The sequence below is a fragment of the Artemia sp. Qi Xiang Cuo genome, chromosome 7, assembly GCF_049724085.1.
Source record: "Artemia sp. Qi Xiang Cuo chromosome 7, ASM4972408v1, whole genome shotgun sequence".
Taxonomy (NCBI): Eukaryota; Metazoa; Arthropoda; class Branchiopoda; order Anostraca; family Artemiidae; genus Artemia; species Artemia sp. Qi Xiang Cuo.
This window is the reverse complement of record NC_142800.1, coordinates 61,341,081-61,361,386: the sequence shown is the minus strand read 5'-3', so window position 1 is coordinate 61,361,386 and position 20,306 is coordinate 61,341,081. Positions and strand designations below refer to the sequence as shown.

Below are 20,306 nucleotides of genomic sequence, written 5' to 3'. Positions count from 1 at the left end.
ACCTCAAAACTAGTATAACATCCCTACAATGAAACAAGTGACAATTTTCTATTTTTAGGATACATGGCTGTATAATCTGACAGTTGTATCAGGAGCAAACTCACATGAAGGAACACAATTTGAGCAATTAATTCAACGACTTATGGAAGTAGATGGCGACCCAACTTCAATGGTTTGGAAACACCCTCTCCTTCTTTTTTCAAAAGATCCAATCAGCAACCCTTTATCTACGCTCCCTTCGGATTCTTTAAACTATGAAGCGATTAAATTATTCAAGGTATGAATTTTGAGAAATTATAAATGTGGGTTAAATGAGGTTGTCAGCCTATTTAATAATTCGGTCCCAAGTTTCTAATAACAGTTTAAGGTCATTGCCAATAATTGACCAATAGTTGACCATTTTTCCCTGAGAAGAACTAGAAATTCTTTCTTTTAGGAGTTATTTTCTTCCAGAGTTTAAGTGCTATCTTCGACACTGTTGAGCCAGATTCTATTTTCTATACCATTGGGCCAGATTCTATGCACTTATGTATTTGGAGACATCAGGGTTGCTCACTCTTATCCCTTAAAATGCTATATTCTTCCGATATCTGAATAATCACTAATATTTCCCATATAATCTACCATTATTTTACTCTTGCTAAATATCCCCCCTCCTCGTGTTGACAACTCGTCCCCTCCCCATTTCTAACGGAAATTAACAGCGATTTTCTCTTTTAGAAATTATTTTTTCTCCAGATCTGAAAGTCTATTTTCTAGACTAATGAGCCGCTTGTGCAACCCGCGATCTTTTCTTCCTTGAATTTTGAATTTTTCGTGCCTAAGACAAATATTTTAACGAAAGCAAATACAATTGTTTGAAAAATTGGCCAAGATTTTTTTTTTTAATGGTAATTAAGTATACGCGAATAGGCTTCTATCTAAGAAATATAACATTGTGTTTCACAAGTGGCACACTCACTTGAAATTTAAAATACCACACCCAAAGAAACTTAAAGTACCATTTTATACTTACTTTTGACTCTGTTTTGTTGTTTTTATTCATTTATTAATACAATCCCAATTTTGTAATTGATTATATCCTTTTAATTCTCTCTACTGTCTTTAGTTTTACGTTTGAACAGTTAAGCTAGTTGTCTGGTTTTTAACGTGTGCATAACTCGCCGGTTATATGAATATCTGATGTATTATTCGGCCTCATTTAATTTGTTCACGATTTCTTTTTTTTGTAATCAATAATGTGTTTTTAAAGTTTTTTATTTTTCTCAGCTGTTTATTCAAATTTTAAACGTGTTCAGGGTCTTCAAAATGAAACTACCCCTCTTTTTGGCGGGTATGTCGAATGTTCGCATAACACTGCTGCTTGTTTCAATAAGTTGCAAGGGCTTGGTGTAGGTGTCCCGCGATCTTTTATTATTATTTTAGTGACAATAGGTCTTCTCATCATTATGAAACGCGTCATGCCAGTGATTTCATCGTCCCACAACAAAGTGGAACCAGGGCCGGCTTCCCTATTAGATTTTCAGGAACTAGTGTCTGGAACTCTATTCCTGAGAGCATTTGGGCGGCTGAGGACCTGGGTTTGTTTAAGCGTAAGTTTAAAAAGTATTTGTTTGGTCGACGCTCCTAGTTATTTTTTTTTAATCATTATTATTATGAGTTGATGAGAGACTGGTAATCTTTTACTGTGTTTTTCGTTTTCTCTCTCTCTCATTGTGTTTAGTTATTAATAGTAAAAAGTTAGTTAGGTGTACCCGTCCGGTCGCAAACGTTTTTTTTTTTGTACTTTTTTTGGGGAGGGTACTAGCATTTTAATTTTTTTTTTTTTTGGGGGGGGGGGGTGTAAATAAAACTGAACTGAACTGATATATGTTTTATTCAAGAAAACTTGCAACTTTTTTATGAGGCGACTTTCACTGCTCAGATTCACATTATGGTACTGTATGTTACATGATATTGTGCGTTTGACATCTCGAGCCACTGGCAACTTCACCTTGTTTTTCTGAGTTTGCCCAAAGAATTATCAGTACACTACACCCACAAACTTCTGTAGCAAATAAGAGGTTGAATTTAAGCCTCTTATGCCTCCATTGCATCTTGCAAACTGTGATATACGTTCTTTTCCCTCTCATATTGTACGTCATACTCTTCTTGAAACTGCCCAATAAAACTGACAAAATATAATGTAAAATGTTTTTAATTTTATGTTTTTTTAGTTTTTAATTTTAGTTTTTAGTTTTTTTAGTTTTTAATTTTTTTAGTTTTTAATTTTATGAACAACTTGCTTCATCTGGCTCTGTGGTCCAATAATTCTCAATTTGTTCCAAATTTTGTAGTCGCTCATTCAGATTTTGCTGTTGCTAGACAAGCTACTAAACATGATGGAAAAATTTAGTGGAATCGTAATCGGTGGCGTCAACTCGAAGGGGGAGGGGGGTTCTGTGTACCCCTTAGATTCTTCCTCCCCCTCGAGATTTTGAAATATAATTTTTTCCGCATTTTCATTGATGAATCCTTTTCTTGGTATTTTCATTGGGAAAAGTGAAAAAATGACAAATTTACCCCCTTCCCGCCCCCTAGATATTGAAAAATACGTTCCCTCTTTAATTTCTGAGAATTCACGCCATTAATCATAAAGAGTGATCCTAACTGCTCAAATAATAATTTCATTGATGTTTTTGTATCCCTTTTTTTCGTTTTTGTTAAATTCGTGGCATGTTTGTTTTGTTTTTGTTTTTTGTTTTTTTCACAATAGTTAAGCGTTTTAGTTATAATGCCCTTTCTGTATATAAACAAATCAAGTTATGCGTATTCTAATAAGACAAAGAAAGATCGTTCTTGCAATATATACATATATAAATATATATATATATTTATATATATATATATATATATATATATATATATATATATATATATATATATATATATATATATATATATATATATATATATATATATATATATATATATATATATATATATATATATATATATATATATATATATACATATATAAAACATATAAGATTGGTCTGAACGTGCCCAAGCACAAACTAAAAAGGTATTAAGGAAAAACCATTCTATTTGTCGAAGTTTTGATAAAATTCATTATTTCAATTTTTAAACGTTACACATCTCATACCAAAGTAGTTGCTATCAGCCAAATTTCCTTCTATGACCTGGAGAAGTAGTAATAAAAGCTCGCAGTAGATGGCTTGTTAATTTTTTTCTTTTTTTTAATATTAAGATATTTATTTCTTATAATCCTTGATTTGCAAGTTATTTTTGAATAATACATATTGTATTTAGTTACTATTGATGACGTATTTGACTAATTTGCCTCTTTTTAAATATTGTTTTTCTTTACTGTTACTAGGTTTGGAAATAGGCTGAATAAATTAATCGGTTGAAGGTATAAGGCTGAAGGCCCAAGCTTTTAAGAGATGGGGCCTGTATATTCCCATTTTAGATCGGTATAGTGACTTAGGTCACCATATATAAAGAAACTAAGTATTACCTGATAAGAAATTCATGACAGACAAACATCTTACTGATTATCAAAAAGATTCTTAAAAAGAGGAGACAGGTGAGCTTTAATACAGTTTATTCTTTCAACTGGATATAAGTATTTACTGTTAAAGAGTTTTGGCAGTTAACTGTTGTACATAATAAACCCAGATGTTTTTGCCCATCTGTATGTCTTCTGGGGCTTCTAGAAGTTAAGCAATATTTCATGTGCTTATTAACATCAGGTAATTTTGAATGTTATCCACAACAATAGTTGAGGTAAATGTGAATCCCTATGAATGCCTAAATTATGAGTAGTATCATACATCATTTTTAGACACTGACGTTGATCTTTGAAATTATTTCTTGAAAAAGCCACTAACCTCAACTAGCCTATCAATCCAAGTCGTAGATCACACCTAAGCACTTTGTGAGGGCTGATTTACGACATTTCTACATTAAATTACACTGGAACATCCGGGTTGCAGCGGTAGCTAGCAACCTAGTAAGAGACGATCAAGTCCAATGTTAAGAAATATAAAAACCCAGAGCTCCTAAAAAAGGAGTCAGATCAAAACAAAAAGTACACCATTAGAACCGCCTTGTCCCAAACCCCTGCATAGGAAACTTTCTGTCCTTTGGTTTGAACAGCAAGGGAAATATATTGGCTTGAAAATCAAGAAAATTGGCAGCTACTACAACATTCTGCCTAAACGGCATATTTTTTTCTTTTTTCTTTCTTTCTTTTTTTTTTCTTTTTTTCTTTTCCACAGATAGCTTGGCACTGGAACATCGTAGGGAGTTGTTCAATGGCTCATTTTAAAGGAAATTAATTGGGTTAAAAATCTGTTGTAACTAAAATAAATTATTTTTAAGAGAGAATAAATTTTTCCACTAAAAACTGCATATTTTGATGTCTTTTCATACTGCAGTCTTTTCAAAGATATTTGATTTTTACAATAAACAACGATTTCTTGCCTATACTAACTTACATAGGTAACTTAACTATATTATAGGCTTGCACAGTTTTATTAAAGTTAATCCGGGTTGCAGCGGTAGATAGCAACCTAGTAAGAGATAATCACGTCCAATGTTAAGAAATATAAAAACCCATAACTCCTAAAAAAAAGTCAGATCAAAACAAAAAGTACACCATTAGAACCGCCATGTCTGAAACCCCTGTATAGGAAACTTTCTGTCATTCGGTTTGAACAGCCAGGGAGATATATTGGCTTGAAAATCAAGAAAAGTGGCAGCTGCTACAGCATTCTGCCAAAACAGTATCTTTTTTCTCTCTTTTCTTTTCTACCGATAGCTTGGCACTGGAACATCGTAAAGAGTCGTTCAACAGCTCAATTTAAAGGAAATTAATTGGGTTAAGAACCTTTTGTAACTAGAACAAATATTTTAAAAACAGAATAAATTTTTCCACTAAAAACTGCATTTTTGATCTCTTTTCATACTGCTGTCTTTTCAAAGATATTTGATTTTTAAGCAATAAAACAGTTCGTGGTAAAGTTATATTATATAAAGGAAATATATAGTTCATTATAAATGGTGGCCATGTAAGTTTCCTATCTGCAAAAATGTGGAATTTGGTTTATTTTGGCAAATCCGGGTTGCAGCGGTAGCTAGCAACCTAGTAAGAGACGATCACGTCCAATGTTAAGAAATATAAAAACTCATAACTCCTAAAAAGGGAGACAGATCAAAACAAAAAGTCACCATTAGAACCGCCTTGTCCGAAAACCCTGTATAGTACTTAATTATAGTATAGGTTAGTAATTCAACAGATAGCATGGCACTGGAACATCGTAGAGAGTTGTTCAATGGCTCATTTTAAAGGAAATTAATTGGGTTAAAAACTTTTTGTAATTAAAACAAATTATTTTTATTACATTAAGAAATTTTAATTATGTTCCTTAAGAAATCATCATAAGTAAAAATTCCCCATACGGAAATTGAACTCAAGCCTACTGGGTGAGAGCTATCCCAACCTCTAGACCATATAGGATATATTAAAATATCCGCTTAATGAAGTTTATGTTAAAGAACAAACTATAAACCTAGTTAGCTGCCTGATTATTTGAGAATAGTCTCTTACTATTCCAAAGAAGAAAAAGCCGTAGGCTTTTTCCTGTTTGTAATTTATTTTATAATAAAGAATGAACTTCAGGCTTTACTAACTGAAAAGTTTAATATTTTTATATAGTAAAGAACGAGCTCTAAATGATGGTTGTAGCTATAGCTGCAATCAAGTGAAAGACAAACCGAAGCATATAGTAACTAAAAGTTTAAAATATGTTTTGAAAAATCATAATTGCTGTAGATGGCACAACCTAGTGAAAAGCGAACCAGAGCCCATAGTAACCAAAAAATGAAAAAACACGTTTTGAAATTTACAGTAAAGAACGAACTTCAGTCCATAGTAAATAAAATAAGATTATAATTTATGACTCAAACAAGTAATTTGTTTGCTTTGGTCTAAAATACTGTCAGCGGTGGGGTTCGAACCCATGCCTCCGAAGTGACTTGTGGCTAAAACCAGCGCCTTAAATCACTCGGCCACGCTGCCTCACATAACTATGTGAATATTTTATAATAAAGAACAAACTCTAGCCAATAGTAACTAAAATATTTTATATAAAGATTTTATAGTAAAGAATGAACTCAAGTCCAAAGGAACTGAACGCTGTGATTCTTTCAAATAATCTTCATTATTTTAGCAAGGGGGTAACTAAACGAGTTTCTTTTTAAATTTAAATGTTAAAAGACATTATGTTAAAGAACGATCTGTTGCCTATAGTAATAAAACGGTTCGTGGTAACGAACTATTTGAATATTTTATACTAAAAGACGATTATTACAAGAGAACAACATTGCATATATTCGACTTATTTAGCTGCCTGATTCTTTGAGGTTCGTCTCTTACTATTCCAAAGAAGAAAAAGCCGTAGGGTTTTTCTTGTTTTTTTACAATATCCGGGTTGCAGCGGTAGCTACCAACCTAGTAAGAGATCACATCCAATGTTAAGAAATATAATTAATAGTAAAGAACGACATCTAGCCCATGTTAACTGGAAAATAAATGGGGACTACGTAATTTTCATAGGTATCATAAACCTAATAAAGAACGAACCATTGGATATATTAGATTTACTACATGAAAGTAGCCACACAGTAAAAATCAATAGTGTTTTATCAAGAAGTCACATTGCTTGTTCATTTCTTTCTTAAGTTTCTATATATATATATATATATATATATATATATATATATATATATATATATATATATATATATATATATATATATATATATATATATATATATATATATATATATATATATATATATATATATATATATATATATATATATATATACTATAAACTATCTTTATAAACAAGCAATAATTGTGTTTGTATGTATGTATGTATGTATTTTTCCTCGAGAACGGCTCCATTTTTTCGGGAAAATTGGCATCCTAGGATATTCTGGCCTAAAAAACGATCTAGATGGGTCAGAAGTTTAAGAAAATTTTTTTAAGATCCTTAATATAGGCGAAAAAAATATGTTAGTGAAGTCAATCTATTTATATATCTCAGTATTGTAATGACGTTGTCACACTTATGTAGAAACATGGTATAATAGAGAACGACCTCTTGCCTATATTCATTTATATTAAATTTGTTATATTTGCCTAGGAGGTAGCTAAACTGAGTATTACATTAAAAGACGATCATTGGAATAAAATCTTATTGCATACATTGGACTTAGTTAGCTACTTAATCGTTTGAGGTTCGTCTCTTACTATTTCAAAGAAGAAAAAGCCGTAGGCTTTTTCCTGTTTGTAATATAATATTACATTAAAAGATTACTAGTTAGTGTTGCTGGTCCTCAGCTTTAAAAAGTCTTTGCAATATTAGACTTACGTTTTTTCTCCTATTTTATAGGCTATTCAGCTTTATACATCTGTACTTTTGGACTCAGCTGGTATAGACTATCATGTAGTTCTAGCCCAGAACGCTCTTCAAGTTGGTCTTCAGATTCCAGATCTTCAGACAGAATTATTATCCATTCTTATAAAGCAGACGTCGCGTGTATTGATTCTACCCGGTGGTGCGTCGAACCCACGCTCGGGGGTTCAGGTACAGTCTAAAAACACGCTGCATAAAATCAAACATTCTCGTGTAAGTTTGCTTTGGCTTCAATTTCTTTGCTAATGCTTTTTTATAGCTTTTATTGGGGTAAAAGTATTTGATCAATACTTATTCTTTTTATGTTTTTGTAAGTTATGTCTCATAAAAACGGAAAAACATTTGATAAGACTTATTTCACGTAAAGTGAAGCTGAAATCCCAGAACTTCCAGATATTCCAAATTTACCCTCAACAATCGTCCTCAATCGACAAAAAATTAGCTGCATCTAATTATTTTTTTATGCTTATGATGAAAAGGCAGTATAAACCTTGCAGTGTCTAATGCAAGATTCTTGGCGCCATATTCTACCGGAATCTGGTTTGTCGTTAGCTATGATATCTAGTCCCAAATTTATGTTGACAGTCCCTTTGAAGGAGTCAGCAAAACATTTTTGCGGATGCAGTCCCTTGGGGATGGTGCCTGATACTGAAGTGCAGCGTCAGGTTGAAGTGATTTTCCTCAATTATTGGCTCTGGTCACGGAATAATGAAACAATTTAGAGTTCAGATTGGGCAGGGTTTACGGAACTTGACCAAAATCAAGTCCCAAAATCTCATAATATTATTATTATTTTTTACTATTTATTTATTACCCGTCAAAAAAAGATACAAAAGACGGAGTATCAGTAAAAAAGAAAAAACACAAAAAAAACCCACTTCGAACAAATTACAAAGACGAGAAATCAATTATATACTGCGCTTAAGGTACGTAAGAAATTTTACTTTTTAAACTCCCAAGTACTGAACAATCATAAGCAATATGAGCATCGTTGCATCAAGTTCCATCGTTACATCGTTGTATGGACTTGAATATGTGGTTAGATCTTGCAATAGATAATTGTTATGTAGGGCTTATTTGCAACTGAGCTTGAGTATTTCACTTTCCGGAATATTAGTTTCTATTTTTTTTTAAAGTTAGTTTTTGAATATTTTATTTGAAGTTTTTTTTGAATTTTAGTTTCTATGTATTTTTTCTTTGGAAGAGGAGGACGCAGTGAGTTTATGGGACTTTTGGTGAAAGGTTTTAAAACTAAAGAGGGAAAATATGTCAGAAGAGACAAATATCTATAAACAGTAGCTATATTGATCAATTTTATAAAACAAATGCAATTCCTATATAATTGAAACAAGAAATGCACCGCCGGTTATAAATAAATAGTTGGCATGCTAAATGGTACAGTTTAAAGCCCCAAGCATGAAATTTCTTTGGTTTACTCTTGTGAACTTAATTTTTATTTCAGCATATTTAAGCGGCTGATGCTAAGGCTTTATATTGGCTATAATTGTATTGTTCATTTTTTTTTTCTGGATCAAATTTTTCTGGATCAAGTTGTCCATGAAAAGCCTTTTATGTTTTTCAACATAAATTAGTTTAGAGTTCAGGGAAGGACTCTATCTTCTTAGTCTGTTTTTGAAGTTTTTTTTTTGTGAATGCAGGCCAAACAGATTTCTATCCTGGTTTTCCTTTAGAAATCTGTTAGGATTCAACTCAGCTGGAACACAAAGAACAAAGGAAAACTCCTAGGAACTATGCTTGGATATTCCCCGAAAAGAAATTAAGTTTGTTTGATCTCTTTTTGTCTATAGTATTTCCGGGATGTATTTGTTGTCAAAATTATGCTCGTTTCAGAGGCATAAAGAACGTAGTATGGCTGTCATTCCTTTACACTTCAAAGATGATGAGCGTTCTAATAAAAAGTCATTTTGAAATGTTGAATAAGGCAGCTTTTTCTCAATGTCTATCGTCCCTCAAAAAAGAAAACTTAATCAGTAATTAACATAAATATCTCCTTGACTTGCTTGCTCATCCTTTTGGTATCTTCGAAGAAGAATGGTTGGATTCTTGAGTGATTGTGGATAGATACTTCGTTTGTGACTTGACGTGCAAATCCTATGGTTCATATAGACAGTGAATAGAAGCACGCACAAGACAGAACAGTAAAAAGATGTAAGACTTGCTGTGTTACAAAGAACATTACGGGATTTGATAATTTGTTTCGTCAATGTTCTAAGTTCTAGAATGTTGTGAGGCCACCGAGGAATGTTATGGGTTCCGTTAGAACTCCTATTTGGACTAGCCCAAAAATATAGATAAGGAATAATAAAAACAAGTACTGTAGAAATGTGGGTAAATTTTTTACCTGTAGTCTTGACTGATTTACTATATTAGTTACATTTTTGTTGTATTTAGTTAAATTTACATTAAAAGTCGCAAAAGTAAAAATACTAGTTCTAACCCTTCAAAAGTCAGATAAAGCTGACACAAATTCTGTCCACTAGCATGATAAGCGCCCCAGCATTTTCAGCTTAAAGAGAAATACAGCGTAGAACAAGAAACGTTTTAGCATATTTCAGCTAGATAATAATTCTCTTTTTCTCACTCCCTCCCCCTCACTCTCTTTCTCTCTCTTCCCCCCTCTCTCACTCTTTCTCTTTTTCTTTCTCTCTCTCTTTCTCTTCACCAGTAGAATTAAAATTGTGTCAATCTTGCTGAGAATGGTGCATCAATTTACCCTCACCATTACTGCTCTTCGCCATATAATGAAAATAAAGTCATTTTCTTTAAAGAAAGACTGACCTGTTAAAGGCTTTCAATGTTAAGAAATATCACACCATATGTTCCCAACCTCATATATGCCCTTGATCAAATGAAATAAGCTGTGTAGCCAGTTGTGACATTGAGGAAACGGGGGGGGGCTAATATAAATCAATCCGTAAGAGGGTGATGAACAAGAATTTAAATTTTGAATGAGATCAATTAATTTTATTTTATAGCAATTCCTCTTATGTGCAACGCAGTCCCTTTTTGCCTGTGAAGCCCAAAAAGGCTCTCCAACCAGCTCAACGAACACTACATCGTCTAATCCTGGTGTTTTTACGCCAACTCAGACTAATTTGATTGGTGCTCCTCCAGAGAAATCTACCCCGCCTGCTCATGTGGTTTTACAGGGATGGCAGCTGCTGGCTCTGGCTGTTTCTCTTTTTGTCCCCAAAAGCCATAAACTTCTCTGGTTCTTGAGAGTGCATCTGAGGAGGAATGCAGAACCAAAGTAAGTTAAATATACGAGTTCAAGTCATTGGAAAATCTGTTCAGTTATAGGGGTATTTTGAATATTTGTCGATATTTTTATAAGGATTTTCAAACTTCCAAGGATTTTAATGTAGCTATTAGTTCTCAGTACACAAAATAATGCAATTCTATTCTTTTTCTGTGAGGCACAGATATTACAGTTTTATGTATAGTATCAGCATATTGTAGCATTATTTATAAATAAATACAAAAATTTGAACACAAAAATTAGGCAGTTTGTTACTTGTTAAGTTGTCGATAAAAGTATTCGAGGCAACCAAAGAATTTAAAAATAACAACAAATATTATGTAGTTAATACTGTGTAATTAAAAAACGCTAAGGAATATAAGAATTAAGAGTCCTATATAGGACCCTTGGTTCTGTCAAGTATCAAATTATGGAAAAATTACTTCCAAATTGATAAGAAGATAATTATCTAATTCGACTTCGAACTGTGAAAAAGGACTTTTTTTTAATTTCGAATCACTACGGTAATGAACTTTAAAAAATCAAATCGTTCAAATGCCTATAGTATAAAAGAATGGTTTATAAAACTAACGGACAAAAGCAAGAATAAATAATGCCCAAGACAAGTAGAAGGGTTGTACTTGTATTAATTTACTAAAGACAGCGCAAAGCATGTATTTTTGCGAGCTCTGCCATACCACCAGCAAAGCTTTCCTAAGCTGGCAAAATCGGCTATTTTTGTCTGTTTTTTTACCACTGTTGATTGTTAGATACGGGGTCGCTGTTTACCAGCACTTTGCAACAGTATTTCCTGATAATTACCATGATAACATTATTTCCAGATTACCTGATAATCTATTCAGTAATTCTATATTTGCTCTCAGTCAAAGCATTTTTCCAGATACAAAAATCCTTTGGAATTGCATTTTTTTTTTCAAATATTTGTCTTTTATGGGGCTGGGATGAGAGTTATTAAGCCTTTTTGATTTCCCATGAGGGTTCAAAGCGTGCGGTGTTGCTTCTAATATGTCTGTTTGTATCTGTTTCAATGGATTTTTACGAAGGAAAACTAACGCAATGAATATTGTGTGAATAAGGAGTGGAAAGTGGTGGCCCTAGATCTTTTGGGACCCTGTGCAATATTCATTTAATTAAATTGTATAGTTGTAATTACTCAATTACACACTACAATTACACAATTACAATTACACAAGTTAATTAAATTGTGTAATTATTGTGTAGTTGTTTTTATGGTCTTGAATGTGATTTCATGGTAAGTTTTTGCCATGTGGTATGAGGGTCATTTTCTGTGGTATTTCTGTGCTGCACAGAGATGACAGTGCTTTTTTATGTTATGCCTATACTGATATGGGGTTCTGGTGGCTCGGGGCCCTGTACGACCCCAAAGGTCGCATATGCCTATCGCTACCACTTAGGGAGGGGGGAATGTTTAGTATTTAATCTCATGAACAAGATTACTTATGTAATTATGATAAGGTCGATAAATTTTAAATGGATTTAATGTTTAGTTGCCTTGCTATAGAAACTTTTGTGGTAAGGCAAACATGGTCGAGGTTTTATGTGGCAGGGGCACCTCTGCCACTTAATTTCCCCTAATTTCCCCACCATAGCAAGGTTGGGTGACAAGCTTGCTACTTGTCCCTGTAAGAAAGACCCAGCAACTGAAATGTCGATTCGACGCCCTCTGCGCCAGCAATGGCTCAGGAGGGACCTTATACTTAGTCGGAAGTGAATATACTAGTAAAAGTTGGAAGTAATTGAAGATTCGGATAAGGTCAAAAAATTGCTCAAATTTTTTACACGATAAATTCATATACCCTATAAAAATATGTAAATGTTTTTCAATTACTTATGCCATGTGAACAATCAACTGCATTCATGAAGACTAAATTCTTGTATTACGCTAGGTATTTTAACTGTTCCTAAAGATATCTAAAATGTTATGTTTCTTTCTATAAAGACAGCAAACAAGAGCAATTTGACTCTTTTTTTTTTCTTGTTGCTTTTATGTTTCTCTATGAAGTTACATAGTGTTTTTAGTGAACTGGACTGTTTCCTGGTCTTAGAAAGAATAATCGAAAACAAAAGTTCAATCTTACCAGAGTTGTTATATTTTAATACTGAAATCTTCGAATATAAATAAATGAATAAAATCTACTTTTACTCCAAGATTAGTTTACTTGAGCAGCTTAGATGAAGATAGTCAAAAACAAAATTTTGAATAGCTAAGGTTAAAAGCTTTTGAAAACCCAAAAACTTCTTTTGGCTATTATTTATAAAGTTTTATTATGTTCCGTTCATATTTAAATTAACAAAAATTTTATTCATGTAATTGATTCTTAGCACAAAGAAACATAGCACAAACATAGCACAAAATAATGCAAAATAATAGCACAAAATAATGCAAATAGACCCGAATGACAATGACGCCTTTGAAACTGGTCCAAAACAAAACTAAAATATGCCATGTAAACTTCTAGATTGCCACAAAGTCCAAATTTTTTACGATTTTACCCCATTAATTCTTATATTTTTGTATGATATGCCTCTTTCGTGATCTTTTCCCCTATCCTTTCTAAGGTTGGTTCACATGTACATAACTATCAACTATGTAAAATAAGTTTGTTTAGTTGTTCTTTGAATTTTGATGGATAATGATGCATCTCTGTGATGGTGCATCTTGAATCAATTAAAGACTAGCAGAAGGAAGAAAAATGAGTTTACTGCTTAACCAAGAATTTTGCAAAAGATACAGGGAGAATGAAATTGAATTAATCATCTAGTATTGTTAGTTGATGCATTTATATTCCTCAAGTCTTTTAATTCTTCGAAGCTTCTAAACCCACAGTGTCTTTCTGCAATACTTACAAGTATAATGGAGACTGTGTCTTTGAAGTTGAAATTGTAGAAGCAAGAATCGAGTATCCGGTGAAGACTTTCCTTCTTAAAAAAAAAAAAAAAAAAAAAAAAAAACATGGTCGCAGCGGTAGTTGCGACCGAGTAAGGAGCCAACTGTCGGCATTAGTAATCAAAAGTTGAAAAACACGTAAAAACACTGTCTTGTGAAGAAAATTTTCTGTTGGAGCTAATTCAGGAAAGGAAACTATTATTTTGTTTAACCTTAATAGTAATATGATATTGTTACTTAAATATTTAATCTTATAAGATAAGATAAGATTTACTATCCAATAAATCCATAAACAATGTTACGTGGTACTTATCTCCCAGATGAATATTGGGATTCATGGAAAGGGAAGACAAGTGGTTTACTTACTCAGAGAAGAAAAACAAATAAAAATTTAAAATGATCACTTACTTACAGATAGAAGAGCAAAAAAGAGAAGAAAAGAAAATATAAATAAAATAAAAACTATAGAAGACAAAACTAAATAGAATAAATAGACTAAATTAATTAAGTAAATTAAATAGACTCCAAAAAATAATAAAAAAAGAAGAAAAAATAAATACATAGATAAAATAACTTCTGAGAAGCCAATGAATTTTTTTACAATTTTTTTAAACAAACCAAATGAGTAGCACCCTCGAGCTGATTCAGGCAACTTATTCCAAACAATATGACTCGCCATTAGAGGATTAAAATCTGACCTTATACATGGAGTAAATGGAACTTGAACATGGTTTTTCATACTGCGAAGATTATAATTATTTTGATCAGAGGTAAAAGACAGCGGAATACTTAGGGGCCGGGTGAGGTCACCATGAAGCTGAGAAAAAGTAAAACATGCACATGAAAGAATGTAGTAACTCAAGATCAAGTAATGGGATAAGTAATGAACGATTAGTTTCCTGAATGAGGTTTCTAGCTTTATTGTAAACCTTAGAAAGTGGTTTTAACTGTGAAGGAAAGGTTGACATCCATACTATTGGACAATAAGAAATGTAAGATTGGATCAAGCAGTGAAAAAGGATTTTCGAAATTGGTTCAGGAAAATTATGTTTAAGTTTTTTTTTTAAATACCGAGACTCGTGCATATCTTCATTGTAATAAAATCAATGTGACGTTTGAAAGATAGATTTTCATCAACAAGAATGCCCCAAAAACGAACATATCGGTCTTAAGATCCATGAATTATCTCATTTGGCTGGTGAATTTCTGATAACTGGGGATAAACCTGAGAAAAAGCGAAAAAATAAAAAAAAACTGGAGTTAGAAAAATTTAGGGTAAGAGAATTAGCATCAAGCCACAAAATTACCCTCTCAAACAAATTTTCCAAATTTAATCAAAGCTCTGATTCGCAGTTTCCCTGAAGCGCGAAGTGTACTGTCATCAGCAAAACAAACAAGGACAAAACAATTTAATAAACGTTGTTAGTTAAATTGCTAAAAAATAAACTGATATAAATCCTAATCATCTTAGTCCTAATTGTTTAATACCTAATTTCAATAATTACAAGATCAATTTAAATGTATAAAGGTCCAAACGAATTAAACTTCATTGAAACGAATTAATAATTAAATTTAAATTTAGATCCAGCTGTTTCAGGACAATTTTTAGAACCATATTATAGCGGAAAACAAAACACTTCAAAGACGTGCATTTGTAAATCAATAAATAGGAAAGAAAGCAATGCTGGACTTATATTTTATCAAATTTACAAAGTTATTTTAATGCTCTAACGTATGTCAAGCACAAAAAACTTGAGCATTCCGTAGGCTCAGCTTGAAGAAATGGAACAGGTTCAGGGTTTTTTGTAATGTAGATTTGAGGTAAGATAAGATAAGATAGGATAACATAAGATTTATTGATTAAAAACGGCAATCGCAAGCTCGACATGGTTAATTTCGCATTTGAACATCAGAGGAAGCGAAAAAAGAACAACAAAAACAAACAATTAAAGAATACCATAAAATTATAAAAGGTTCTGCGACGATTGAGCAGCAATGTTAAGAACAAAAACAAATTCAAGTCAAGACATTGTAAGGAAGAGGTCAAGCTAGAGAAATCGCCAAAAATACGACAACTTTCATAATTAAAAATAAGATACATTAAAATAAACACATACGATAATTAGTGACTAATAATCGTAAATAAAAAAACTTTAACTTTGCAAAGAGTGCCTGAAAATCGATAAAAGTCAGGTAAAGAGTGAGTGAAGGGGGGGGGGCAGCGGAGATTCACTGGTTGAAAATGTCAACTATGTAAGGGATAAAAGTTCTTCTATATCTTTCAGTGCAAACTCTTATTGGGGCAAGAAGGGGGATTTTTGTTGACACAGAAATAGAAAGAAGGCAAGGTACTTGCCTTCTTTGATTTTTTGTATTTCCTTTCTTTCTCTCTTACTTTAATAGTTTTTACTATGTTCTTTTGAATTGTTTAGTTCCTGGAATATTCGGACCTCAATTTAGTAGTCTGAATTGTATTGTCCCGCTTAGAAAATAATAATTTCCTATAATTATGTTTGATTGTGGACTAGTGTTTTTCATGTATTTTGAATCTAGAATGCAAATTTTTAAAGTACGTTTCTTATCACATTTCTTGACTTGTAGTTTTTTTATCATTATTTTTTGTTTTATGGGAACGATGAAATAAACTAGTCGATTACAAATGATGAACATTTCCAAAATACTCCATTAAAAAATTGTGTGATTCTCCCCATTGTCCTGAGAAATATTTCTTCGTTTGTTTAAAACTTTTCATCTTGTGTTCAATTAGAAATGAACATTGATAGTATTTTCACATGAATATAAGCTGTTACTCACTAACTCCCATTATAAATTTTTACCTTTTTTTATTTTGAGATAACAAAAAAAAAGAAGCTAAATTTGTTATTTATTCTAGGACTGAAATAGGGAAGTATGCTTCTTATTGTCAACGGGCTCTTGAACGAGCGTTATTGAAAGGGAGTCGAGAGGCAAAGCCGTCTAGAATGGAGGTGCTTTCAATATTATTAAAGAACCCTTATCATCATTCATTGCCGCATGCCATGCCTGTACATTTTCCAGATAAATCTTACCAGGTAACAGAAAGAGCTCTTGTGATTCCACCTTGATTTGTCGATTCCAACACAATTCTTGATTCTTAGAATACTTATCGCTTCTTATAATATCGAAATTATTATAAAGCTTTCGGTAACCACATCACCCAATTATGTTCCTGTTAGAAATGTTTCTATTTTCTATCATAGTATACTTTTTTATGTAGCCTACAATAGCCAGAATTTATGTAACAATTTGTTGATTCTCTACTAAACTGGCTTATCAACATATTTACAAATTTACATTTGCCGTATTAATAGTTAATCAGGGACCTGCGAAGAGGAAGGGGACGCTTAGGCAAGTAGTCTCTAATTTTTTTTAGAATTCTTCAATCTTTCCTCCAATATCTAATATTTTTCGTATAATGTGCCTGCTATTCGAAGATCCTCCGAGATAAAATTCTGCTTATGTACCTGATTGCGGTTATGGATCTTTTTTTTAATTGTTATGTTTTATTATTATCATTATTATTATTATCATTAATAATTTTTCTGTGAAAAAAATATATGGGAAACAAACGAACTCAGCAAAAATGAATAAAGATATGATGCTAACTTTGTTGATGAAAAAAACGCCTTTAGGTCCATTCACAGTCAAATATTATTAACATTGCAATTTGGCTAGTGCTGATTCAAGCCAATCTGAATTTCTTCATTAAATTTATCCGCCAATCAGAAAATTTTATGAAAAATTTGGTTCCCTGAAATTAGCATATGCTAAATCTTGCTTTTAGTAAAATCTCATTGTAAATGAGCCCTTACAAAAATCGTATTCAAATTACTATAGATGGAACGCTAAATGTCATAGCTGCAACTGAACTTCCATAAGTAATACTAAGAAAGGAAAATAAATTGATAAAAATTTTCATTTTAATTTCTTTTCAATTTCATTCTCTTGTTCAATTGACCTGTTTCATAATAAGGCAGCTAATCAGAGCTCTTCTCAGAGAATTAGCCTTTATTTGAAAAAAATGGATGTACCTTTTTTAAGAAAGCCTGAATTACAGATAATTTGATTTCCAGAATCGGGAAAACTTTTCAATTCCCGATACAATTTTGGTCCTTTGAAAAACCATGGTTCCGATTCATCGTTCCATCACTAAACATGATACATTTTAATGTTGCTAGCGTGCTGTTCTTCTTCTTTCTTTTTTTATTGTAAATTAGAACACAGTTGAGTGGAGAATTACGCAGGTCTCAAGTGTGACCCCGTCCTCTTTTAGAGACTGGTTTCAGCTGGTTAGCCACCTAATAAAGGCCGTACCTAAGGCCTGCACCTGCACCTAAGGCCGTACCCAGGGCCTGCACCTCCCTTCCCCTATTGAAATAGGAAAAATTCTATCTACTAATTTCTTGAAATTGAACTGCTAGAAAAGATCTCGACTACATATCCCATTCGACTACACAAACAAAAAGAATCAGAGAAAAATATTCATTAACCAGTGTAAACTGTGTCTCGATAAACTGTTAAATAAAAAAAAAAAAAAAGAACTTCAAAATGCATTCTGTATTGTAAGACCTATATTTTTATTAACCATGAAGCTTAATTGCAAAAGAAATATTTAAACTAATTTAGATCATACACGTCCACTGTTGTATTAGCAAGCGTATTAGCTAAAAACGGCTTCTGTAGTTATTCAGACTAGACTCTGGTTATAAAAAAGACCTTCAAGTGAGTTTGATTTGAGGTGTGGGCTGTGGGTTCAGTGTGGTGTCTCATTTTTTCTTCAGAGTGTATCTAGTGTATTATTATTTCTTTTCATCATTTGTTATTATTATTTATTTTTTTTTTTTTAGGATGCCTGTTTTCGAGTATAACTCACTGTGTAGGCACCCTCTGTAAATATTTTCTTTTCAATTTATTCATATTGTAGATGTGTTATTTTGTCTTGTAGTGATTTAATGAGAAATTAAATGAACTTCAACTAGGTCAACCATATAACAGGTTGCGGTTTCTTAAGATATGGTTCCCAGGCCTAGTATGGCTAAGTATTTTTTAGTCGTATAGTTAGATAGGGTAGGATTCTGTTCACGAAGTGTGTCCTGAAATGAATGCCAGGTGGAATTAGTTACTAGAAGAAGTGACAATGGCAGAAGCAGCTGGAAAAAAAGTCTATATTTAATTTTTTTTTTTTTTTTTGTCGCTTTTAAATCAACGAGTATATAAAGGCCCTTTCACATTGAGATTTTCTAATACCGAGATTTAATTAGCGCTAGTTTGGGCCAATCAGATTTTCCGTTGAATTTTCTGATAGACTGAGAAATTCAATGAAAAATCGGATTGACTCAAATTAGCACTAGTTAAATCTTGGTATTAGTAAAATCTCATTGTGAATGGGCCTTAAACGTATTTTAAGAAATAAATATCCATTTCATAGCGTTGACAAATGTGTCAATAGCAGTTTTCAGTCTCTCCTCGACTATCCAAGAAACACTTTTCAATCTTCTGATTACAATTTCTATCAATTTATTATTTTCTGTGTGCTTTTAATTTCTTAAGTTCAAAAACTGCTACAAAATACTCAAAATACGTTCGCCACAGTATTAAACCCTCTAAGGATGATACCAAGGCAGCAATAGGCTTTTTTTGTGACTTCGTTCAAGTATAATCTTAGGAACTCTGATTTTTCGGCCTTGCAGGCAATTTAGCAAAGCTCTTATGGGATTGCCTCTGATACAGTGGATAGAATCAATTGTAAAAAAAAATAGTGTAAATAATCTAGTAGTATCTAGTAGCTACTTCAAAGATGTTTGCCATAGAACCACTTTCTAGAATTTGTAAGTAAATACACGAGGAATCTAGCATCGAGGGAGAAGCTATCGAATACTTAATGTGACGTTCTGAGTTATAAGCTCTTTAATAACTTGATGAAGGTTAAAGTTCACCTCTAATGGTATGCTTGCTGTTTTTACTTGCAGAGGAGATAATACCGATAAATAAAATAATGTTCTTACCAAGAGTGGCCAAAAAATTCTTTGAGGGGGGGGGTAACATTCAGAAATTTCCGAGGGAAGGGCTAAAATTTCGAGAATAAGCTTGGGCAACCGAAACAATTCATCATGTTATATTTTCCGAATGCTCCGAAGCAAGAAGCATTCGAGGACGGGAGAGGAATTGCCTCAAGTCCTTCTGACCTTCAAAATGGGTGCTATTAGCTTTTACTATTGTAGTATTTGTTAGGATGAATACGAAATTCGAAACAAGGGGGGGGGGAAGGTATCAAAGATTATTTTCATTTGAATTAATTAAATGTGTTTATGAAATGAATTTCTTTGAATGGGTCCTTACCTTCCCAACATTGCTCTCAATAAGAACGTGCTCATCTGCATCTGAGATAAGGGTGAACAGTCGCTGTCATACTGTAGTAGCGTTGAACTCAATCATTTAAAATGCGTCACTACAACAGAATTTATGTTGTTGCTTATTTAGATTGAAAACTATTATGTTTCAGCAAAATCCCGGAATCTGATTCTGGTGGTGATATTATGCAAAAGCATCTTCACAACAATCCGAACAAGAAGAAGTTTTAGAAAAGACT

General features: G+C 32.5%; 1 protein-coding gene across 6 annotated transcripts in view; it reads left to right on the top strand.

Annotated features, from left to right (window-relative positions):
- The window catches only part of LOC148950531 (uncharacterized protein CG43867), a 355,819-nt gene that overhangs the window by 313,728 nt on the left and 21,785 nt on the right, over nt 1-20,306 (top strand). For all 6 annotated transcript variants that reach the window (XM_089092459.1, XM_089092457.1, XM_089092460.1 and 3 more), the window contains 4 exons: nt 59-277; nt 7,467-7,703; nt 10,487-10,761; nt 16,572-16,749. In XM_089092459.1, the coding sequence (XP_088948585.1) occupies nt 59-277; nt 7,467-7,703; nt 10,487-10,761; nt 16,572-16,749 (909 nt within the window). The remainder of the gene's footprint in view (nt 1-58; nt 278-7,466; nt 7,704-10,486; nt 10,762-16,571; nt 16,750-20,306) is intronic.